The sequence below is a fragment of the Rattus rattus genome, chromosome 8, assembly GCF_011064425.1.
Source record: "Rattus rattus isolate New Zealand chromosome 8, Rrattus_CSIRO_v1, whole genome shotgun sequence".
Lineage (NCBI taxonomy): Eukaryota > Metazoa > Chordata > Mammalia > Rodentia > Muridae > Rattus > Rattus rattus.
In genome coordinates this window covers 59,374,956-59,395,420 of record NC_046161.1, presented here as the reverse complement: position 1 = coordinate 59,395,420, position 20,465 = coordinate 59,374,956, and the positions used below count along the sequence as shown (strand labels likewise).

General features: G+C 45.2%; 1 protein-coding gene across 4 annotated transcripts in view; it reads right to left on the bottom strand.

Moving 5' to 3' along the window:
* Positions 1–4,391: 4,391 nt before the first annotated feature.
* Positions 4,392–20,465, bottom strand: part of Dpp8 (dipeptidyl peptidase 8) — a 54,594-nt gene continuing 38,520 nt past the window's right edge. For 3 of the 4 annotated variants that reach the window (XM_032911443.1, XM_032911445.1, XM_032911444.1), the window contains exons 17-21: positions 15,521–15,667; positions 14,047–14,199; positions 12,124–12,266; positions 11,417–11,528; positions 4,392–8,061 (exon numbers count right to left, since the gene is read on the bottom strand). In XM_032911443.1, coding sequence (XP_032767334.1) covers positions 7,939–8,061; positions 11,417–11,528; positions 12,124–12,266; positions 14,047–14,199; positions 15,521–15,667 — 678 coding nt within the window. In that variant the 3' untranslated portion in view covers positions 4,392–7,938. Of the gene's footprint in view, positions 8,062–11,416; positions 11,529–12,123; positions 12,267–14,046; positions 14,200–15,003; positions 15,160–15,520; positions 15,668–20,465 lie in introns of those variants that run through there. The other variant, XM_032911446.1, reaches the window with a different exon arrangement.

The following is a 20,465-nucleotide window of genomic DNA, read 5'->3' as shown; positions in this document are numbered from 1 at the left end:
TGCTCACACAGCAAGCTCTTTACTCATTGAGCCGTCCCTCCAGCTTGAGTTTTGGCTTTTTCCACTTACCCTGTTTTCCCCAGTCCAGAGACCTCACTCTCTGTGGTCCACATAGACTCTTTCACTCTGGCAAGTGGCTCTGCTGCGATACGGCTTGGGAGAACATTGCTCCTCACAGTGGAGGTAGACTGGGCAGGTAGAAGGCCTGGGCAGGAGCTCCCTTTCCCTCTTTTAAAAGCTTTATTTACTTTTACGTGTGCGAATGGTTTTTGCCTGCACGTGTATCTGTGCACTACGTACATGCTAACTTTGTATGGAAGGTAGGAGAGGCTGTCCTGGAGCTGGAGTTAAAGAAAATTGTGAGCTGCCACATGGGCGCTGGGATATTCTGGAAGAGCAGCCAGTGCTCTGAACCCCATCTCCAGCCCCACAGATACGCTCTTAGTCCTCTCTCCCCTCCCCCCTCCCCCTCCAAGCATGTGGAGGTGTACTCACTTCCCAGCACAGCCTCAGCTCCCCTATGAGCTGATTTTGAAGAATCCGTGCAAGCTCATGTTCTGCGAATGGCAACTTCAACGGTTCCACCTCGGAGGCTCTGTGTTAAGATCACTTAGGGAGTCTATAGAAATTAAACGATGGCAGGACCCTCCTCTTGGTTTTGATGTAATCGATCCGAGGGAGAACTCAGACATCCACGTTTTTTAAAAGCTCCCCAGGCAACTGTAATAGTAAGCAGACTGAGGAAAGCACTTCTGTTGGCTTAAAGCCTCAGTGGGACTCAATGAGAAAGGATCCCAGTGCTTTGCTCTCTGTTCTGTTGACCTCCGTGTCTGTTCTGCTAACCCTGTGCTATTCCGGTTACTATGGCTATGCTGCGTTGAGAGCAGGTATTGTAGTGCTCCTAGCTTTGTTCTTTTTCTTCAACTGCTATGTGTCTGTTTGCGTGTGCGTGTACGTGTGTGTACGTGTGCGTGAGCATGTGTCAGTGCTTGAGGAGGCTGGAGGTCAACCTTAGGTCTTCCTCAGGAGAGATCCACCTTGTGTGTGGGTTGCATGCATGTATGGGGTGTGGGCGTGCACACCTATGTGTACGCACACAGAGGCCAGAGTAAACCTTTGGGCATCTTCCTCTATCAGTTTTGCCTCTTTGACTCCAGACAGGGTTTTTCTCTGAACCAGAATCTCATCATTTCAGTTAGGCCGGCCAACCAGAGAGCTCTCAGCATCTGCCTGTTTCTATTCCTAACGCCCACTGTGAGTGTGCATTACCACGCCCAGCTTTTTCTGTGGGTTCCAGGGATCTGAACTTGGGACCAGTTCTCTTAGCCACTGAGTCATCTCAGTGTTTTTAGAGATAAGGCCTTTTGTTGGCCTGGAGCTCACCAGGTAGGCTATGCTGGCTCTGCCTCCCTGACGCTGGGATGACCACAGCTGGACTGTCTACATGGGATCTGGAGGCCAGAGGCAGGTCCTCATGCTTTCACAGCAAGAGCTATACCTAATGTGTTCAGGATTTTTACCATGAAGGGAAAGGAATATTGAATTGTATCAAATACTTGCCAGCATATTTTGAGATAACTGTAGTTTTTTTTTTTCTGGTGCTGGAACATGAGCCCCTTACCACTGAGCTATGCTTCATAAGGACCGGATTTTACTCTTCATCCTGATAGTTTGCATACATTGAGCCAGGCTTGCAACCCTTAGATAAATTCAGCTCCGTAGCAGTAAACTTTTCTGATAAGCTGTTGGGCTCTGGTTGCTAGAATTTTATTGCTTTTGCACATAGTTTTGTATCTGTGTTCCTTAGGGTATCCATCTAGAGTTTTCTCTTCCTATTGTCAATAGAGTAGAGATCCCAGAAATAAATCCAAATATCTACAGCCAACTGGTAACAAAGGCATACAGTGCTACGTCAGGGAAGGACAGCCATTTCTAACAAACCAAAAAAGACCAAATGGTGGAGCTTCTCTCAGAAGCTGTTCAAAAACCAACTCAAAGTAGATCAAAGTTCTAAATGTGAGGCCTGAGACTGAAACTACTGGAGTAAGACATGGGAAATGATTCAAGACATTGGCATAGAGCTGGGCATAGTGACACAGGCCTATAATCCCAGCACTTGGGAGGCTGAGGCAGGGGGACTGGAAGCTAGAAGCCAGTTTGGGCTATACAGTGAGATCCTCTTTGAAAAAAACAAAACAAAACCAAAACAAATTTCCTCCACAAGGCCATACTTCATAAACCTACCCTGTGCAACCAACTGGAGACAAAGTTCTCAAATGTCTGAATATGGGGACCATCTCACTTGACCCCCCCATATTCATACACATTAAGAAAAAACTTAACCCCTCAAACCCAAACCAACAAAACTAAGTGGCACTCATTAGAATGAAAAGCACTCAGTAGAATTTGCTACCAGGGAAAGGCAAAACTGTACTCTCCCCTCGACCCCCCAGCAGGCAAAGTTATCATCAAAACAAAAAAGCTCAGTTATGTGGAGAAGAAATGCAAGAATAGAGCCTGTGACCAAGCGCTCTCTCTCTCTCTCTCTCTCTCTCTCTCTCTCTCTCTCTCTCTCTCTCTCTGTGTGTGTGTGTGTGTGTGTGTGTGTGTGTGTGTGTGTTGAGGTGAGAGGACAACCTTCCAGGGGTGGCTTTTTTCTTCCACCATACTAGTCCCCAGTTTGAACTCAGTCACCAGGCTTGGAGGCAAGCACCTTTATCTGCCGAGCCATCCAGGGGTTCATTTATTTATTATCTAGCCAATTCTGGCAGTAACTATTTAGCAAGTGATTCCTACTTGAGGAGAAGTCAGTTAGTTTAGGAGTGCCACCTCCCGTCTGTAATCCAACTAGAGAAAGCAAGTCAGTAAGGACTAGTCCCACATAAAAGGAAGTGCTAACTCTGAGTAACCTTCACAGAATTCTCCAGTGCTGCAGCAGACAGCAGGTGCTTTGGGAGAAGTTTTCATTATTGCCACCTAGGAACTCAGAGAGTCAGGATATTATAGAAACATGCCCAAGCCCCTAAAACTCGAAGGGAGCAGAATGTAGCCAAGCTCATTGTGGATGCCATTTTGTTTCCCCACCTTTCTTGGGCAGCAATCCCAAATCCCATACAGGTAAAAAGTTCTGAGGACCTGGTTCTGATGGAGCCTCAAAAGCCTCCACCTGAGGAGGCAGAAACTAAAGGTAGGTAAGGTGACACAATTCTCCCTGAACCCTTCCCACTGCCTCACAGAGGGTCTTGCTGTCTTTACTGTCCAGGCTTCCCTCTAACTCTTGTGCTCCTGCAGCCCCATGCGTTGGCCTCCTGAGTGGGACCATGGTGCACACCACCATACCTAGCAGACTGAGTAAACTCGTGCTGCTGCTGCCTGGGTGACAGGTCCTGCTGTGTAGCTGTGCACACTGGTCTCCACCTTCTGACCTACCCGCTTCCACCTCTCCAGTGTCAGCAAGAAAGGTACGCAACCTTCATGCCGTCCTCGGGAGCTGTTTTTCCTTTTTTCAGGACACTTTGGTTTTGTTTGTGGGGTTGTTTTGAGACAGGGTTTCTCCGTGTAGCCCTGGCTGTCCTGGAATTCCTTCTGTAGGCCAGGTTGGCCTTAACCTCAGAGATGTGCCTAGCGCTGCCTCCCAAGTGCTGGGGTTAAAGGCGTGCACCACCACACCACTTACACTTTACTATGCACTAGGCATAATGTGCTCCATGTGTATGTTTTGCATGTATGTGCATCATGTATGTGCTTTGTGCCAGAGCAGGTGAGGACTCCGTAGCTCCTGGAACTGGAGTTACAAATGGTTGACAAATGTGAGCACTGGCCTTTGAACCCCAGGTCCTCTGCAAGTGTAGACGTGCTCTTAATTTCAGAGCCATCTCTCTCCCATCCAATATTACCTTTTTAAAAATAATTTATTTTTTTATGAATGTAAGTACACTGTCATTCTCTTCAGACACATCAGAAGAGGGTAGTAGATCCCATTACAGATGGTAGTGAGCCAACATGTGGCTGCTGGGATTTGAACTCAGGACCTCTGGAAGAGCAGCCAGTAACTGGCAGTAACTATCTAGCAAGTGATTCCCACTTGTCAGACTCCTATCAATTGTCAGTGATATAAGTCGGGAGCCCCCAGCAGTTCAGGAAGTATCTGTCAGTCCCTGGCTCCAGGCTGAGGCTTCGGGGAACCTCCGGCAGGTACCGAACAGCACTCTGCACACCTCCCACTCAGCGTTTGTATTGGAGCTCCCACAGGATCCTGAACCCCAATCCCGACATCTCCCTTCATTGCAAGCACATGACCCTGGTTATCAGTCACCCCACCACTGAGTCATCAAAGCGAGCCTACAGATGGGGAGGGGAGGAGGAGCAGGGGTAAGGAACACTGAAGCCAGTTGATTTCAGCAGCATCTTTATTGCAACCAAGAACCTGTAATAAAACGCAGCAAAACTAATGCTTCACACCACACAATTAAAAGGCGTGGGGCTGAAAAGGAGGAGACCCTACGCTCACTGAGAGAGACATGCAGATTATGTTCAGGTCGCTGCTGAAACAGCAGGCACTTTATGTGCTAAACTTAAATCCCCACCAGCCCCAAATCCCAGTTTGCTGAAAACAGCATAAATTTGTATTAGGGTTACTTAAAACCAAACACACAAACACAGCTTCTGTGTCTGCAAGGGGCTTCTGGAACAGTAGGGAGGGCAGGTAGGAGAGGAGGGGCGGGGCTGGGAAGGCCACAGTCGGGATGTTTCCAGTTCCTTCCATGTGCTGGGAGAGGATGCTCTCACATGCATAGTGTAGACCTGGCTGAGGCTCTTGTCTCACATCACGGAAGATGGGTTCCTGGGCTTATGCAAACATTCTGTGTCCCTATCTCCCATGACACCAAGGAAGACATTTAATAGAATGATTTAGGTTAGCTTCAGAATGCCACATACTCATCAGTACTGCTTCGTTAATAAGCATGCTTAGCATTTACTTAGAAAGAAAAAAATTAACTATTTTTATGTGGCTTCCTTTAAAATGTTATATAGGAATATATTAATAAATACTTCTTTAAAAACCCTACCTTTCTTAAATATCACATAGCTACCATGAGGCAGGCCACAGTTGGACCCTGGTTCTGAGTACTAACTGTGGATATTGGGCATGTTTCTCTCTCTCTAGAACACAGGCTTTTCCCCCCTAGCAGGGCACTGGGTTATGTTGAAGACTGGACTCCTCCGCCAGCAGAGACAACTGTAAAGGCGGGAAGCACCTGCACGCATACCTGTGGCTCACGATTTTAAAGGGAACAAGCGCGCAGCGTGGCTTTTGTCTTTCTGTGTGAGGCTTTAGAGGGGCCAGGAATGGGAAAAGTCATCTTGACCAAATACATTCTCAGACTAAGGGCATGAAGAGTGCTTTGCTCTGCTTCTGCAAGAGGTCAACAGACATCCCGGCTGAGGCCTTTCCCTGACGGCTGTCAGCACCGTGTAGGTCACCATGTAAGGCTGCAACTGCACAGTTAGTTTACTAAAGCAGACGGCAGACCTGACGGAAGTGCCCAGGGAGCTCACTGTGCTGGAAAACGCACTCTGGTCTCCTCCCAAACTGATGAGCTCACTCCTCTGAGAGCAGCTTCAAGACTGGGCCTGCTGTTCTGGACGTACAGTAGCTCTTGCCGAGCCTGTGAAAACCCCACACTTTGGTCCTTAATGAGTGCTTCCTGGCTTCCACTAAACTTGTACTTTCAGGGACTTGTGCCTCTCTTCACTGACCTCCAGACAGAGGACAAATGCGGTTTCTGATTGCTCCAACTGACTGATGCCTTTGTCACTGATGTTGACAAGCAAACCTGGTCAAGTCACCTTTCTTTCTGTAAGTCAGTCAAGCACTTACCCTCTTGGAGAAGTAGGAGGGCATTTAAAGGACAGTTGTAGATGCACTCCTGTGACAGCCAGAGAGAAGGCAGAAAGAATCTGGGACAATCGAGGTTTTCTATGTTTTGTCTACTTAAAATAAGAGATGTCTCAGTACAAAGCAAATGTAAGGGTGAGAGATTTCAAGTGGGTGGCTGGGAGCTACTTCATGTCATGCCTACCTCGAATGTAAGGAGGAGCCCTTGGAGGTTAGTTAGTCCTGCAAATGCCACCCTCAACAGCCAAAATAGACGTAAGTCAGGGGGGAAATACTTTGTAGGGGAAGGAAAGTTACCCAAATCAGTTTAATTTAACTTGAAAAATATAAACAAATTTTGGCACGAGAAAATGTCATAAGCATTAAAGTCAAAATAGATAGACAATAAAAGTGTGGGATCTATCATACAGTATAAATACACAGCCAGCAAAACCCAGCCCTCCCTTCCCAGGACAGAACCCCATGGTCACCCATCTCTACTCTGGCAGTCCCTGTCTTCACTGTGCTTTCTTGGAAAGGGACCTGATGTGGCAGTGAGAAAGAAACACAGCGGTTTTTCTTAGAGTGATTTTTAAGTTATGGTAACTGTCCAAACACTGGGGTTTGTGATTAATGAGGGTCAAACCCACAGGTGTCTGGCTGCAGTGGGACCCATCTAATACTGGAAGGCCATAGTGCAGATGCCAGCCGCATTTGAAAGCTCATGCACCCCTTCAGAGTCAAGCAGGAAGGCTGAAGCAGGAGAAGGTTATGGCTGAGTAACACAACTGTTGATAGGCTTCCAACACAGAGTGCCATGGTTTGTCAGGGATTATCTACGGCAAAGAAGTGGTCTGGAAACCTTTTTATTTTAAGCTAGTGATATCTAAATTACATTCAAATAAAAAAAGGTAAAGTTTAGATTTGTAAGTTTTTTAAAGTTAAAAGGAAAAATAACAAAAAGCTGGAATTGTAAAAGTAACCGCTCCGAATGCTGGCCCTGTAGCTGTGGTGGCAAAGCGTGGCATCCTAGCTCTGGTCCCCAGCTACACTGACATTTACTCTGGTCTCTCTCACCAGTGTTCCTGGCCAACTATTTCTGCTCAGTTCTTAAGCAGAGCCTGCGACCTGGTCTTTCCTGGTTATTCCCTGCACCAGGCCTCCCCCTTCCCACTGTAATCCTTTCGCCTCCTGGGAACTCGGGAACACGTTAATTAAGGAAAGGCCAAATGGAAACGGCACCATTATGTTTTCAGAATACAAGTAAATGTGTACATGTTCTGTTCCTAAAAGGAGAAAAAACTTGCCTGCTAATTTTCAAGCTCTCAAATAATCTGATTAAAAATTTTTGCCTCTAATTGTCAATATCTTGAGACTTGTGATTAAACTCATGCTGCATAGTTACTCGCCTTATGTGAAAGAAAACCCCACATCATCAAAGAAAAAGGACAATTACTTATACTAGATGCTGTTTAAATTGGTTAAAAAAAATTGGTCAGAGCCTAAGTAAGTATCTTCAGGAGGCCACTAAGTTATCCTTGAAAAATTATTAATGACTAGGAAAGTCATAAGCTTAGTAGTATTTAGTTCATGACATGCTGGATACAACCCAAGTGAGGAAGCATAAGCTATTCAAATCAGACGTAAGTGCTATCAAATCCATAACTAGTCAGAGATCCTGGAACTGAACCAAACCAATCACTACTATCATCATATTTGAACAAACTCAGGGTACACTGTCAAATCCACTAGTTAAGTCCCAAGGCTGACACTGCTAAAGTGGACGCAGGCTGGTCTGAGTGTGTGGCGCTGGTGCCTTGCTGCGTTCCGTACCCTCAGGCACTGCACTGTCTTGGGAACATGTCACTCAGTTCTCTGTGCATGGTTAAGGTGTTAGATTACTATCCATGAGCTGCAGATTTCTGCATGGCACCAAATTTACTTTCAGAAGTAGATCTTATGTGTCGGGTACAAAAGTGGGATCGTCAACTCTGGCTTCTCTATTGGCTAACCCTCCTTGTGTGGTTAGATGGTGTACGCGGGTTCTACACGAGTCAGAGTTACATCACTTTCAGAGCAGCGATGCGCGATCCAAGGTTCTCCTGAAGGTAGTGCAGCAGGTGCAGTTCATAGTGCTCTCCAGACTCGGGAACCCGGATGCTGTGCCTCTCCTGAGGGTAGATCTTCACACAAAGAGCAGAGGCAAGAGGAGGAAATTTAGTGTTGCCGCTCTTCCAAGACTTCCCAACACAGTTACTTATACATTTCCTTTTGGGGCTGGGTCTCAAGTAGTTCAAGCTAAGGATAGCCTCAAACTCCAGGCTCTCTTGCCTCTGGCTGCCATGTGCTAAGATGTTTTCCAGAGGTTTCTAACTGGATTATCAATATGGAACAATGCCTCTCTGTGGTATCACATTAATGCATATTATCCTGAGGCTGGAGAGATGGCTCAGTGCTTAAGAACTGCCTGCTCTTCCAGAGATCCTGAGTTCAATTCCCACTAACCACATGATGGCTCACAACCATCTGTAATGGGATCTGATGCCCTCTTCTGGCATGCAGGTGTACATGCAGATAGAGCACTTATACACATTAAATAAATAAATAAATCTTAAAAACAAAACATATTATCCCAGGGTTCTTATGATTTTTTACACACCTACCCATTAGACTTCAGAAGGATTTTTTCAGAAGGATTTATTTCATGCATGTGAGTATACTGTAGCTGTCTTCAGACACACCAGAAGAGGGCACCAGATCTCATTATAGATGGTTGTGAGCCACCATGTGGTTGCTAGGAATTGAACTCAGGACCTTTGGAAGAGCAGTCAGTGCTCTTAACCACTGAGCCATCTCTCCAGCCTGACCAGAAGGGTTCTTCGGAGGTTCATTGCCTTAGTAGTCTGTAGGCTTCCAAGACTCCTTGGAAACCATATCAAAGGCTATACAAGGTCTAAATTATCTTCAACCCAGCACATGGGAGGTAGAGGCAGGAAGACCATGAGTTTAAGGCTAGCCTGATCTACACAGTGAAATCTTGCTGAAAAAACAAAACAAACAACACAAAAAGCTACTTAAACAAATTTGTAGACAACTGTCTTGAATGTGCTTTGCTCACTGGATTTACTGTGCTGCTCCAACAATGTAAAATGAACGAGTTCAAGTGCATGGTATGAGGTGAGGTACTGTATTATCCTGGGAGCTACAGTAGTCTCTATCACACAAACATAGTAAAAATAAACAGGCCATTTTCACTTAAGTGGTATTAAAAGTCAGAATTTTATATACTAGAACCCAAGGTAGACATCTCTTTTATCCTTATGCTGCCTGGTGCTTTAACCAGCAGCTTACTCCACCTCAGTTGATGCTGTTGTAGGGTGGGACTATAAAAATGTGGGCATGGGGTATGGGCCTACAATCCCAGCACTTAGGAAGTAGAAGCAGGAGGATCTCAGTGAGTTCAAGGCCAACCAAGTCTACATTATGAGCTTCAGGCCAGCCAGAGCTACAGGGTGAGACCCTGTCACAAAAACAAAAACAAGAACACAAAACCCCCCACCCATCCAAATAACCAATGCCCTACAAAAACAATAAAAACAAAAATGTGATATAAAGACTCAATATCTGAGAAGTACTAAAGCGGAATTTTTCAAGTATCAACATAAGATCAAAAAAGATTCATTTGATTTTCAAGGTTGAATACCAATGGACTGAATTTTTTTTCACGGGGGCTGGAGCACTCTGGTTAAGAGCACTCTTGCAGAGGTCCTGAGTTCAATTCCCAGCAACCACATGGTGACGCATAGCCATCTGTAATGGAATCCAATGCCCTCTTCTGATGTGTCTGAGGACAGCTACAGTGTACTCATATAAATTAAATAAAAAGAAATCTTATTTTTTTCCTTTTTTTAATGTCTATGAACATTTTGTCTGTGTGTATGTACCATGTGTGTACCTTACAGGTGGCTGTGAGCCATCATGTTGACGCCAAGAATTGAACCCAGGTTCTCTGCAACTCACTGAGAGCTTACCTGTTTCTAAACCCTGAGCCAGGTCTTCAACTCAAATGGATTTTAATGTGACAGAATGACAATTTTATAACTATGGCTTTAGCTTGGCACAAAAGCTAGTCCAAGGGCGGGCTCATTCCACTTATTCCTCCACATGACTTGTGCTCAGTGAGGCCAGACTTCTCTTCACAAGTTAAATGTGGGTGTGTAGGGTGTGTATTTGTATTTTACACACACACACACACACACACACACACACACACACACACACACACACACACACGTGTGCGTGCGTACAACACTGGTCTTTTTTGTTCCTTAAGATTATGTGTTCATGAAAAGTACTCTTTCTTTTCTTTTGATCTTTTAGATGACATTTCTGCCAGGTTACACTGTGAGACACTTGTCTATAGTGGCAGTTTTCAAGTCCTTTGCTCTCAGAAGTCCTTTACACACACCCAAGCCTTGTCTGTGTGGGTTATGTCTGTCGGTCTTTCACATGGAGCACAGTGGCACATGAAGGCTGAGTCAGGAGTACATGACGAGACCGTGACTGAAAACTGTCCCATTATGTAGCCCACGCTGGCCTCCAGTTGGCAGCCCGTATCAGGCCCCAGGATTACAGGGGTGTGGTTTGGGGATGCATCTCTTGTAGCCTAGGCTTTACCTTGCTATGTGGCATTGTGCTCCTGATCCTCCTGTCTACCTCCAAGGAGCTGGGATTACAAGTATGCAACACTCCACTTGGCTAAAAGCAATTCCTCTAAAACCTTCTCCAAACTCTTTTTTTTTTTTTTTTTTTTTTTGGTTCTCTTTTTTTCGGAGCTGGGGACCGAACCTAGGGCCTTGTGCTTCTTAGGCAAGCGCTCTTCCACTGAGCTAAATCCCCAACCCAGCTAAATCCCCAACCCCAAACTCTTTACTTACTTAGCAAAAGGGACAGTGAAAGAGGGTAACCCATTAGTTTCTATTTGTATGACGATGTGAATGAAATCAAGACTGAAAGGTCTTCTAAGCAGGTCTTTAAACAAAGGTTCCTTTATCTTTTATGTGTGTGTGTGTCAGTATATGCATCTGCACCAACTGTATGTAAGATTTCATGGAGACCACTAGAGGGTGGAGCTGGAGTTAAGGGCAGCTGTGAGTGTCAGTAAGTCACCACTTCAGCCCCGCAATCAAGTCTTTAAAACCCTCTTACTAAAATGAAATCATAAAATGTCTCTCCACTCACTGAAAGGGAGACTGGAAGCAAAGTTAAGATCATGAGTGTTTGGCCACCATTTCCAGTCTACAGGCTGAATGGACACAGATACATAAGCCACATCGCTGAATATGCCTTCAGTTGATAGTTTTTATAGCTGATAATTTTTATCAGCTAAAGACTCTTAGTTATGCTTATTTCCTTAGTGTTCTTAGGCAGAGTGCAGACACAGCTGGAGACTCAGCCTTGTTCCTCACTTCGTTAGATTTCAGACCACTCTTTCACTATTGACCACCATATTAGATTTGAAAGTGCAGAACAACCCACCTGTAAGTCATACGGCTTTCCAGCCCTCACTAAAAAGCTCAGCAATATACTGGTGTGTGCAAAGTGAACATTCTCATCCAAGAACCCGTGTAAGAGGAGTAAGCGGTTTGGTCTAGAGGAATAAAAATGTTAGAGGATTAGGCAAGACAGAAGCACGGCGTGATGGCTGACCTCCAAGTCCTTTAGACTACTGACAATGCTGTACCGTTAGGGTGAGGACTGGCTATTTTCAGTACTAAACCTATAATATCAGAAGCCATATGTAGTGAATAGAGAGAAAAGCATGGCCAGCGTCTGATCACACTCGCTATGTGTTCTACAACACGTTTGTGAAAACACTGAGCTGACATAGACTCTCTTCCATTCTGATACACTTACGGACTTAACTTCTTTCAGTGTAAGCATCTGCTTCAAATATAACTTATAAAGATAAAAAATAAGCATAATTATATTTAAAAAAATTCTCCAACTATGGTATCTGAATTAACTTAATTCAGCTCTGAGTGTGACTAGCAGTTTAGCAGCCGGTGGTAAAACACTTGTCTATGCAATGGTTTGGGCTCAATCCCCGGTACTGAGGAAGAAAATTTTTTTTTAGTATTTATAAAACATTCATTTTAATTTTCAGTATTTAGTTTATATCATTATCTTTAGTTTTTAAAACATCACTTAAAATTGACAGTCTTAATTGTAAAGCATGAACTTACTCTGAGGGGAACTTCTCCGCTTGCATGGCCACAGATCCTAAGTAATAGCCCTGTTCATTCTGGTCAGGGTGACCCATATAGCGCTCCGTGTATCCCGTATCATAGAAGATCCACAGAGTGACTGGGGCCCCGGCAATAGCAACCTACACATGAGAACATGGACAGTCAGCTATGTCCCAGAAAAGAGGGATAGCAAGGCTAACTTACAACTGCAAATGTATGAGCTAAAATTATCCTTGCAATGCTTCAGTCCCACTACTGGGCACACATCTCAGGACAGGCAGAAGCCGGAAGTCGGGTGCCAAGGCCACAAATCTGATACTCTGTGAGTCAGTAAGCTTCATGTCCCAGAGGCACACCCTGCACCATGCCCTGAAACTGGGACAGCTGAAATACAAACCAGGAGTTCCTTTATCCAAAGCAGATCCTGAAGGAGACATCATTGAGAACCTATCCCGCACTGGGAACAGGTTTAACTGCCAACCTCCTCCACAGAAAGCACTCGCTGTTTCCCACTTCTGTTCCTTTTTAACTTTTTCCCCTTAAGCAACACAGAATTTAAAACGATTGGGGTATATGTGAGTAAAACACTTCATTTTAAAGCTTCTATGTAGTTGTATATTTAGGTATTTTAATTAACTTCCTTTGTTTTACATTCGTTTTCATTAGGTAGTCCAGGCTGGCCCCAAGCTGGCAACTCTTCTGTTTCTTTGTCTGTTGCAGGTCCCAGGATTGGAGGTGCACGCCACTGTGCCTGGCTATTTTGTTCCTAATTATTACTTCCCCAAAACAGGACAGAGTGCTGCATGCCTACAACCCCAGCCCTCAGAAGTGCAGGCAGCCCTCAGATTATCTTCAGCCATACAATAAATTAGAGGCCAGCTTGTCTTAAAACAAACGCCAAAACAAAAAACAGAAAAACTGCTCATTGCAAAGTGGAACTGTATTACTGACATAAAAGCTACTGCTCTTAATTCACATTCTTGCTATTTGTTTACACTAACTATCTCACCATCTGTCTGTGCGTGGTCGGGCCCACAAAGCTCAGTCTGTTCCTCCACTGCGTGTGGGCACTGCACTCACTGCCGGGTTTGGCGGCAGGTACTTTACCTGCTGGGCTATCTCACCACACCCTGCCTTTGTTTTTTTAACATTAAAAACATTATGCTTTTATATGCGTGTGTGTGTGTGTGTGTGTGTGTGTGTGTTTGCATGGGTGGACTCATTAGACAGCATGGCTGCAGATGTCAGAAGACAACTTTCTGGAGTTGGTTCTCTCCTCCCACCACTTAGTCCCAGGGATCAAACCCAGGTTGTTAGCCTTGCCCTCGGGTTTCCTCATCGAGCCACTCACTGCTATTTTCTTAGTAACTGTCATCTCCATGTAACCTTTGCAGTATTAAGTTCTAAGGATTTTACTAAGAACTTGCTGTGTTAAGCACTGCTGGCTGTTGAGGATATACCAGGGCGTGGGACGAAGATATACTTTGCACGTGTTTACTAATCATGACTTTCAATCGTTGGCATATATAAATAGTTATAAACTGGTGCCTCAGCTGACAAGTGTTTAGAAAGCTATGCTAACACAAAAGATTCATTCCCACGCTGTAAGACACGTAAACACAACATTCTACAATATTGGCAACCATAAACCTTCAAAAAATTATCATTTTCAGGTGTCTTCGATTAACAGAGAATTCTGTCTAATTATAAAAACAAATAGAGAGCGAGGTGGTGGTGACGCATAATGTTAATCCCAGAACTTGGGAGGCAGAAGCAGGGAAATCTCTGAGTTCAAGACCAGCCTGATCTACAGATCGAGCTCCAGGACAGCCAGGGCTACACAGAGAAACTCTGTCTAAAAACAAAACTCCCAAATCAAGAAAACAAAGAAACAAAACCCAAAATACAGCAGCCACATACCCGGAAGATATCCGACCTCTGCATTAGTGCCATCAGGGAGAGGTAGCCGCCATAGGACCAGCCATGGATGCCCACACGATCCAAGTCGATGAAGTCATACTGAGAGGCTAGGTACTGGAGTCCTTCCACCTGATCATCAATTTCTATTTGGCCCTGTCAAAAAGGGAGAAAGCTCACTGGCTCTGATATGCACTAGTCTTAGAGAATTCTTTTTAAAGCTGCTTCATATTTTTACTAAAAATTCCTGGACAGTTTCTTTTTTCAGATTAGAGTTTATTAACAAGTGATATTCTATTTTTACCTCAGGAAACGTTAAGATAAAAATGCATCTATAGGTAAGGACCTGCTACTCTGCTGGCTGGCGGGGTTTAGTCACCCCACCAGGGCCTTCCCTGTCACTGCCCACTGTCCCTAGCTACATTGTGTCTCCCACTCCATTTGTTCTGTTGTCTGCTGAGAGGCCAGCAACTTCCTTGTAACAAGCCTTCCTCTATCCAAAGACAAAAATTCAGCCCCTTTAAGAGATTAATTTTACCTCTCCTTTTAGCACTTTATTATTTATTTATTTTATTGATGTGAGTACAATGTAGCTGTCTTCAGACACACCAGAAGAGGGCATCGGATCCCATTACAGATGGTTGTGAGCCACCATGTGGTTGCTGGGAATTGAACTCAGGACCTCTGGAAGAACAGACTGTTCTTAACCACTGAGCCATCTCTCCAGCCCTCCTTTTAGCACTTAAGTACAGCAAAACAGAGGGCATTACCCCTGAGGTCCTAACTTTCTCTTTTCCAGCATATTGCCTCTAACAAAGCTCTGGACAGCGTAATTCCTGCTAGTACCACCCAGGGTATCACTTGGCCTGCCAGTGCACACAGTCTCACTTCACTGAGCCAAAACCAAAAAGGAAAACAACCAAAAACTTACATGAGAATACAACATAAGGTCAAAGAACTGTCTGTGGGAGAGCGTCCCATGTCTTACTCAGCATGTCCAACACACTGGCAACCACAGGGATTGCCTTATGTGCAAAAGGAACATCGGCCTGTCATCATTTCCCAAAGCAGCAGAAAGGACCTGGGGCATCTCTAAAAGGTAGCATTTAAAGCTTCCTGCAGAGAGAAAGAGGCTTGTCACAAGGAAGGAACTAACCAGTTGGTTTCCCTCTTCACAGAGGACAGAACAAATCTCAATTATTCCTTAGTCATATATGGGACTCTGCACGCTAAATGGGGCTGCTTTGCGGGGAGGTGCAGGTACAACCTGGAAGGGGATTTTTAGGCAGAAGTGGTTCCACCTCAGCTCCTGGGAGTCGCATACAGGTATCCAGGAGTGGATATAATGTAAAGCCAACTGTGCCTTTCTTCCCACTGCTCAATTCTAGCATGTGCTCCCTCACTCCGTCACTCAGGTCCTCCCCCAACTCAAAGAAAATGAAAACATTCGAAAAGAAAGTGCTCTATGCTCACACACCATTTTATATTTAAAGGCGCCTTCAAATTTAAGCCCCCGGTGACACGATCCCCTGTTGTCTATCACCACAACCACATAACCCAGGGAAGCCAGGGTGTTCAGGCGGAAATACTTGACTCCTTTAAACCGATTGTTCACCAGCTGCACCTGGAAGAGAAGCACATCGTCAGTGAAGTTACGTGACAGCACACAGAGCAGGAGACGGGGAGACACGGCGAGCACCAGGAAGCTGAGTTTACTTACTATTACCTTCCCTTTGAAATATAAGTGTGAAGGGATCCGTTTTTAAATTACTCAAGTCTTGATATGTTTGTGTTGCTCACACTTGTCACTCTTAAAGCTTCCCAGCAAATACCAAACAACTGCAGACTTCACTCTAGCTCAGATAATTAGGGTTAGTAAGGTAAGTTAATGCACCCACAGAGAAAGTTGCCGAATTATCTACACCAGAGTATGTCATTCAAGTAACAGTGACGAGGACAATTAAGAACATCTTCTTGCCCACTGGTCTCTTCTGGAGTTGTTGCTGTGACAGTGAGGAGATGCAGCATTTAATGAACTCTGCCATCAGTCCAGTTATCTTTCTCCTGTTAGACAAATTAGTGTAAAAGTATCATGATTTTTAAATCTCTTTATTACCCTAGAGACTACCCTTCAAAGTGAGAGCGTGTGACTGTGTCTGGTGCTGTACTAGAAATGGAGCCCCGCCCCGCACGCTCATGTTTCAGTTAGTTCAGGGTATGCAAGAGATGGTGGTCCCCTGGGATCACGACGGAGCTGAAAATGTCTAATGACAGCATAGCTGGCATGGCACGGGCATTACTCCTGTGTTTGGGGCAGTGTTATCGTAAACAAGCTACTGCGCTGCCAGTGTTATGAGCACGCACTGAAAGATGGCTGGTAACAGATGACCAGGTTATTGCTGTGTCCGGTAGTTGGGACTGATCCGAGGGCCCTCCACACTCTAGGCAAAACTTACCACTGAGCCACAGCCCCGGTGCCTTTTTTGGTGGTGGTGTTAATTTTTTTGAGACAGATTATCCCTGTGTAGCCCAGGCTTACCTTAAATTCATATGGATCTGCCTGTCTCTGGCCCCTGAGTGCTAGCATCAAGAGCACAGTCCACCACCACCACCCAGCCCTCAGGTCCCTTTTTATTTTTAGAGTCTAAGTTGTCAGGGCTGGACGTGAACTCATTCAATAGGTGAGTGGGGTTTTGAACTGCAATCTTCCTGCTTCTGCCTCCATCTCCCCCAAAGCTAAGATTACAGGTGTACACCCATCTGGAGTGTCCTCCTGCTCATGATAATGACAAGAGTTGAAAGTTTGGGCAGCCCAGTCATGGACTGAATAATTGGTATGCAGAAAGTCCTGGGTTCATGCCCAGTGCCGTACACAAAGATTCGTGTTATTAGGACAATGTGTTCCACTGCAGCAGCCGTGCACACTGCACGCTTGTATGTCACTACTGCAAGAAGAAGTCACATGAAGTGTGCCAGCTAGGTCTGCATAAGCATACACTCTATGGTGCCTGACCAATGATGAAATAGCTAGTGACGTTTCCCAGGAAGTCTCTGGGCTGTAAAGCGACAGGAGCGACGTGTAATGAGGGTGCTGAGCGGGTGCTGAGCTCTGAGATGGACACTGAAGAGGCTCCGATGAAAATGAGTCAGGCGCGCCGGCACACGCCCTCAACCCTAGCTCTTGGGAGGCAGAAGCAGGTGGATCTCTGTGAATTTGAGGCCGTCCTGGCCTATAAAGTGAGCTCCAGGCCAGCCACGGCTACACATTGAGACACTGTCTCACATAAAGAAAAAAGGGGGATGGAGAGATGGTTTGGTGGGGGAAAAGTCAGGTGATCTGAGTTTGATTTCTGGAATCCAGAGAAAGCTGCACAGAGTTGTTCTCTGGCCTCTACATGCACACTGTGGCACAGCACCACCCCTACTGTGTACACATGCATAGAAACACAAAATAATGAGAGAGGCTGGGGAGGGTGGTGGCACCAAGATCTGTAGTTTGAGTTACTGAGGAGGCTGAATTGGGAAGACCACAAAAGCCTGGAATTCTGGCTAGTCTGGGAGATAAAGACCTAAAAAACCTAAAAAAGTCCCCAAACCACAGGGTATCTCATAAACATATGCAATTATTATATCAGTTTAAAAAACACATTAGGGGTTGGGGATTTAGCTCAGTGGTAGAGCGCTTGCCTAGCAAGCGCAAGGCCCTGGGTTCGGTCCCCAGCTCCAAAAAAAAAAAAAAAAGCACATTAGGGAGAATCCTTTACTAAAGCAGCTGTACCACGGCCTTGCCTACTGTATTGTGTGAGGGAGGCTCTGCTCACACAAAGGCATTGACCTGGGGCTCCCTGGTAACTGAGGAGTTTGTGCATTCTCTCCTTCGCACAATTGCTACTATGTATCTGTGTGTTGTGAAATGCCTGTTTAAGTATTTAATTTTTTTTAAAGATTTATTTATGTATATGAGTACACTGTAGCTGTCTTCAGACACACCAGAAGAGGGCATCGGATCTTATTACAGATGGTTGTGAGCCACCATGTGGTTGCTGGGATTTGAACTTAGGACCTCTGGAAGAGCAGTCAGTGCTCTTAACCACTGAGCCATCTCTCCAGCCCAAGTATTTAATTTTTTTTCTTTTCTTTTTTTTCAGAGCTGGGGACCGAACCCAGGGCCTTGCGCTTGCTAGGCAAGCACTCTACCACTGAGCTAAATCCCCAACCCCCAAGTATTTAATTTTTAAAACTCAGTTATTAACACATAAGCAGGACTAACTGGACTTGAGGTTATTAATAACAATTAAAAAGAGGAGCTGGTAGTGGTGAGTTCCAGGACATCAGGGCTACACAGAGAAACCCTGTCTCAAAAACAAACAAACAAACAAACAAACAAGCAAAACTGTATTTTTTTTTTCGGAGCTGGGGACCGAACTCAGGGTCTTGCGCTTGCTAGACAAGTGCTCTAACACTGAGCTAAATCCCCAACCCCTGCAAAACTGTATTATTACTACTGTGGGGTCTGCGTGTGTACACTAATTATCCACGAGAATGTATATGGGGGAGGGGATAATTTTGGGACTCATGGCTCTGGAAATCTGAGACTGTCAGACTTGCATGTGCGGCAAACTCTTCAACCTGCTGAGCCGGCTTCCTAGTTCAAAGGTTCTCTTACCTTTCTTTTGAGACAGGGTCTTAATATGTAGACCAGGCTGGAGATCTATCTGATCAAAGGTGTGAACTACCACACCCGCCTGTTAAAGATTTTATTTTTTGTGATGTTTGATTTGCTAGTTTTTCTATTAAAATGGTGGGAAGAACTGAGTGTGGTTAAGTGGTGTGAGAGAAGGGAAGGGAGCAAAGGCCTACCCTGCCCTGTCTGTGCTGTGTCTAAGCACACTGCACCAGGTACCAAACTGCCCTTCCTGCTTCTAGTCTCATGCTCCACAGTTGGTCTCTTCAGGCAGAAACAGTGATAGTTTCAAAATGTGAGATGTGACTGTTACTTAGCTCCTTCCTACTTCTGCTATCCTTCGCGACTGATGGATGGATGGATGGATGGATGGATGGATGGATGGATGGATAGATAAAAGCCACCCTATCACTCATCCTCATCCCATGCCCTTTGGTACTGTGAGTTGAACCTAATCTCACAAACGCCAGGCCAGTGTTTTACCACTGAGCTGAGCCTTAGCCCGCAATGGCTTCTGTGGCCTTTGTGACCTTCGATTATGTGGACACTGGGTAGATTATGTAGGCCTTGGGTGATCTGAGTCTATCGCTACCCTCCCTCCCGTGAGCTAAGCCCCACCCTACAGCAACAGTATCAAAGGGGTTCTTGCTCCAGGACCTTGCTTACTGTTCCTTCTCCATGCGAGAAGGCCTAACAGAAGTCATTTCTTTTCACTGTGTATAGAGTAGGACCTCCACTACTATTTTTGGAATTAATGAATATAAAGTGGAGATAAGGAATCTCCGCAATAGGGAACTTGATGGGTAAAAGTCTTTTTAGAAGGAGGTACCAGATAACGAATTGCAAGGCTGTGGTGGTGTGAATGGGCATGGACCCCACAGGCTTACATTTGAATGCTTGGTCCCCAGTTGGTGGATCTGTTCCGAAGGGTTAGGAAGTCTGGCCTTGTTGGAGGAGGTGTCACTTGGAGACTTTGAGATTTTAAAAGCCCATGGCATTCCCAGACAGCCTTCTCTCTGCCTTTTCCTGTGGATCATGATGTGAGCTCTTAGCTACTGCTCCAGTGCCTGCCTGCCTGCCTGCTGGGATGACCCCACCATGAAACTGCCTTGGTCACAGCTTTGTTGTAGTCGTAGAAGAGTAACTGAGACAGAGGCATAGAACACATTAGACGTGGTTTAGAAAATCACCTCACTTCTCTCCTTGTTATTACAAAGACAGCCTCAACTGTCTGATGCAGATACTCAGCCCCCCAGAGACAGGCTGGCCTTTGCAAATCTGGAGGCCTTTTGCTTCTCCAAGAAGGGATGTGAGAATAACTGGGAGCCCAGTCTTCCTCAGAAACAATTCTCCACACGCCAACGCTATCATCTAGCTTCACCTGCTTTAAAACACTTTACATTTTATATGGACACACAAACATGTATATTATATATAGCATGTATAGTCAGATTGTTTACATTTATGCGTGTGTGTGTGTGTGTGTGTGTGTGTGTGTGAGAGAGAGAGAGAGAGAGAGAGAGAGAGGGAGGGAGGGAGAGAGGGAGAGAGCGAGCTCAGATTGTCTGGTTTGGCAGCAAATGCCTTATTAAATAAGCATCTTATCTTGCTGGTCCACCTGATCTGTCCTCATTTCTATTTGTATAAAAGCATCTGTCATATTTTAAAGAATATGAATACTTGTTAAATATTATGTATTGCTGGGCATGTTGGCTTACACTTGTAATTCCAGCACTCA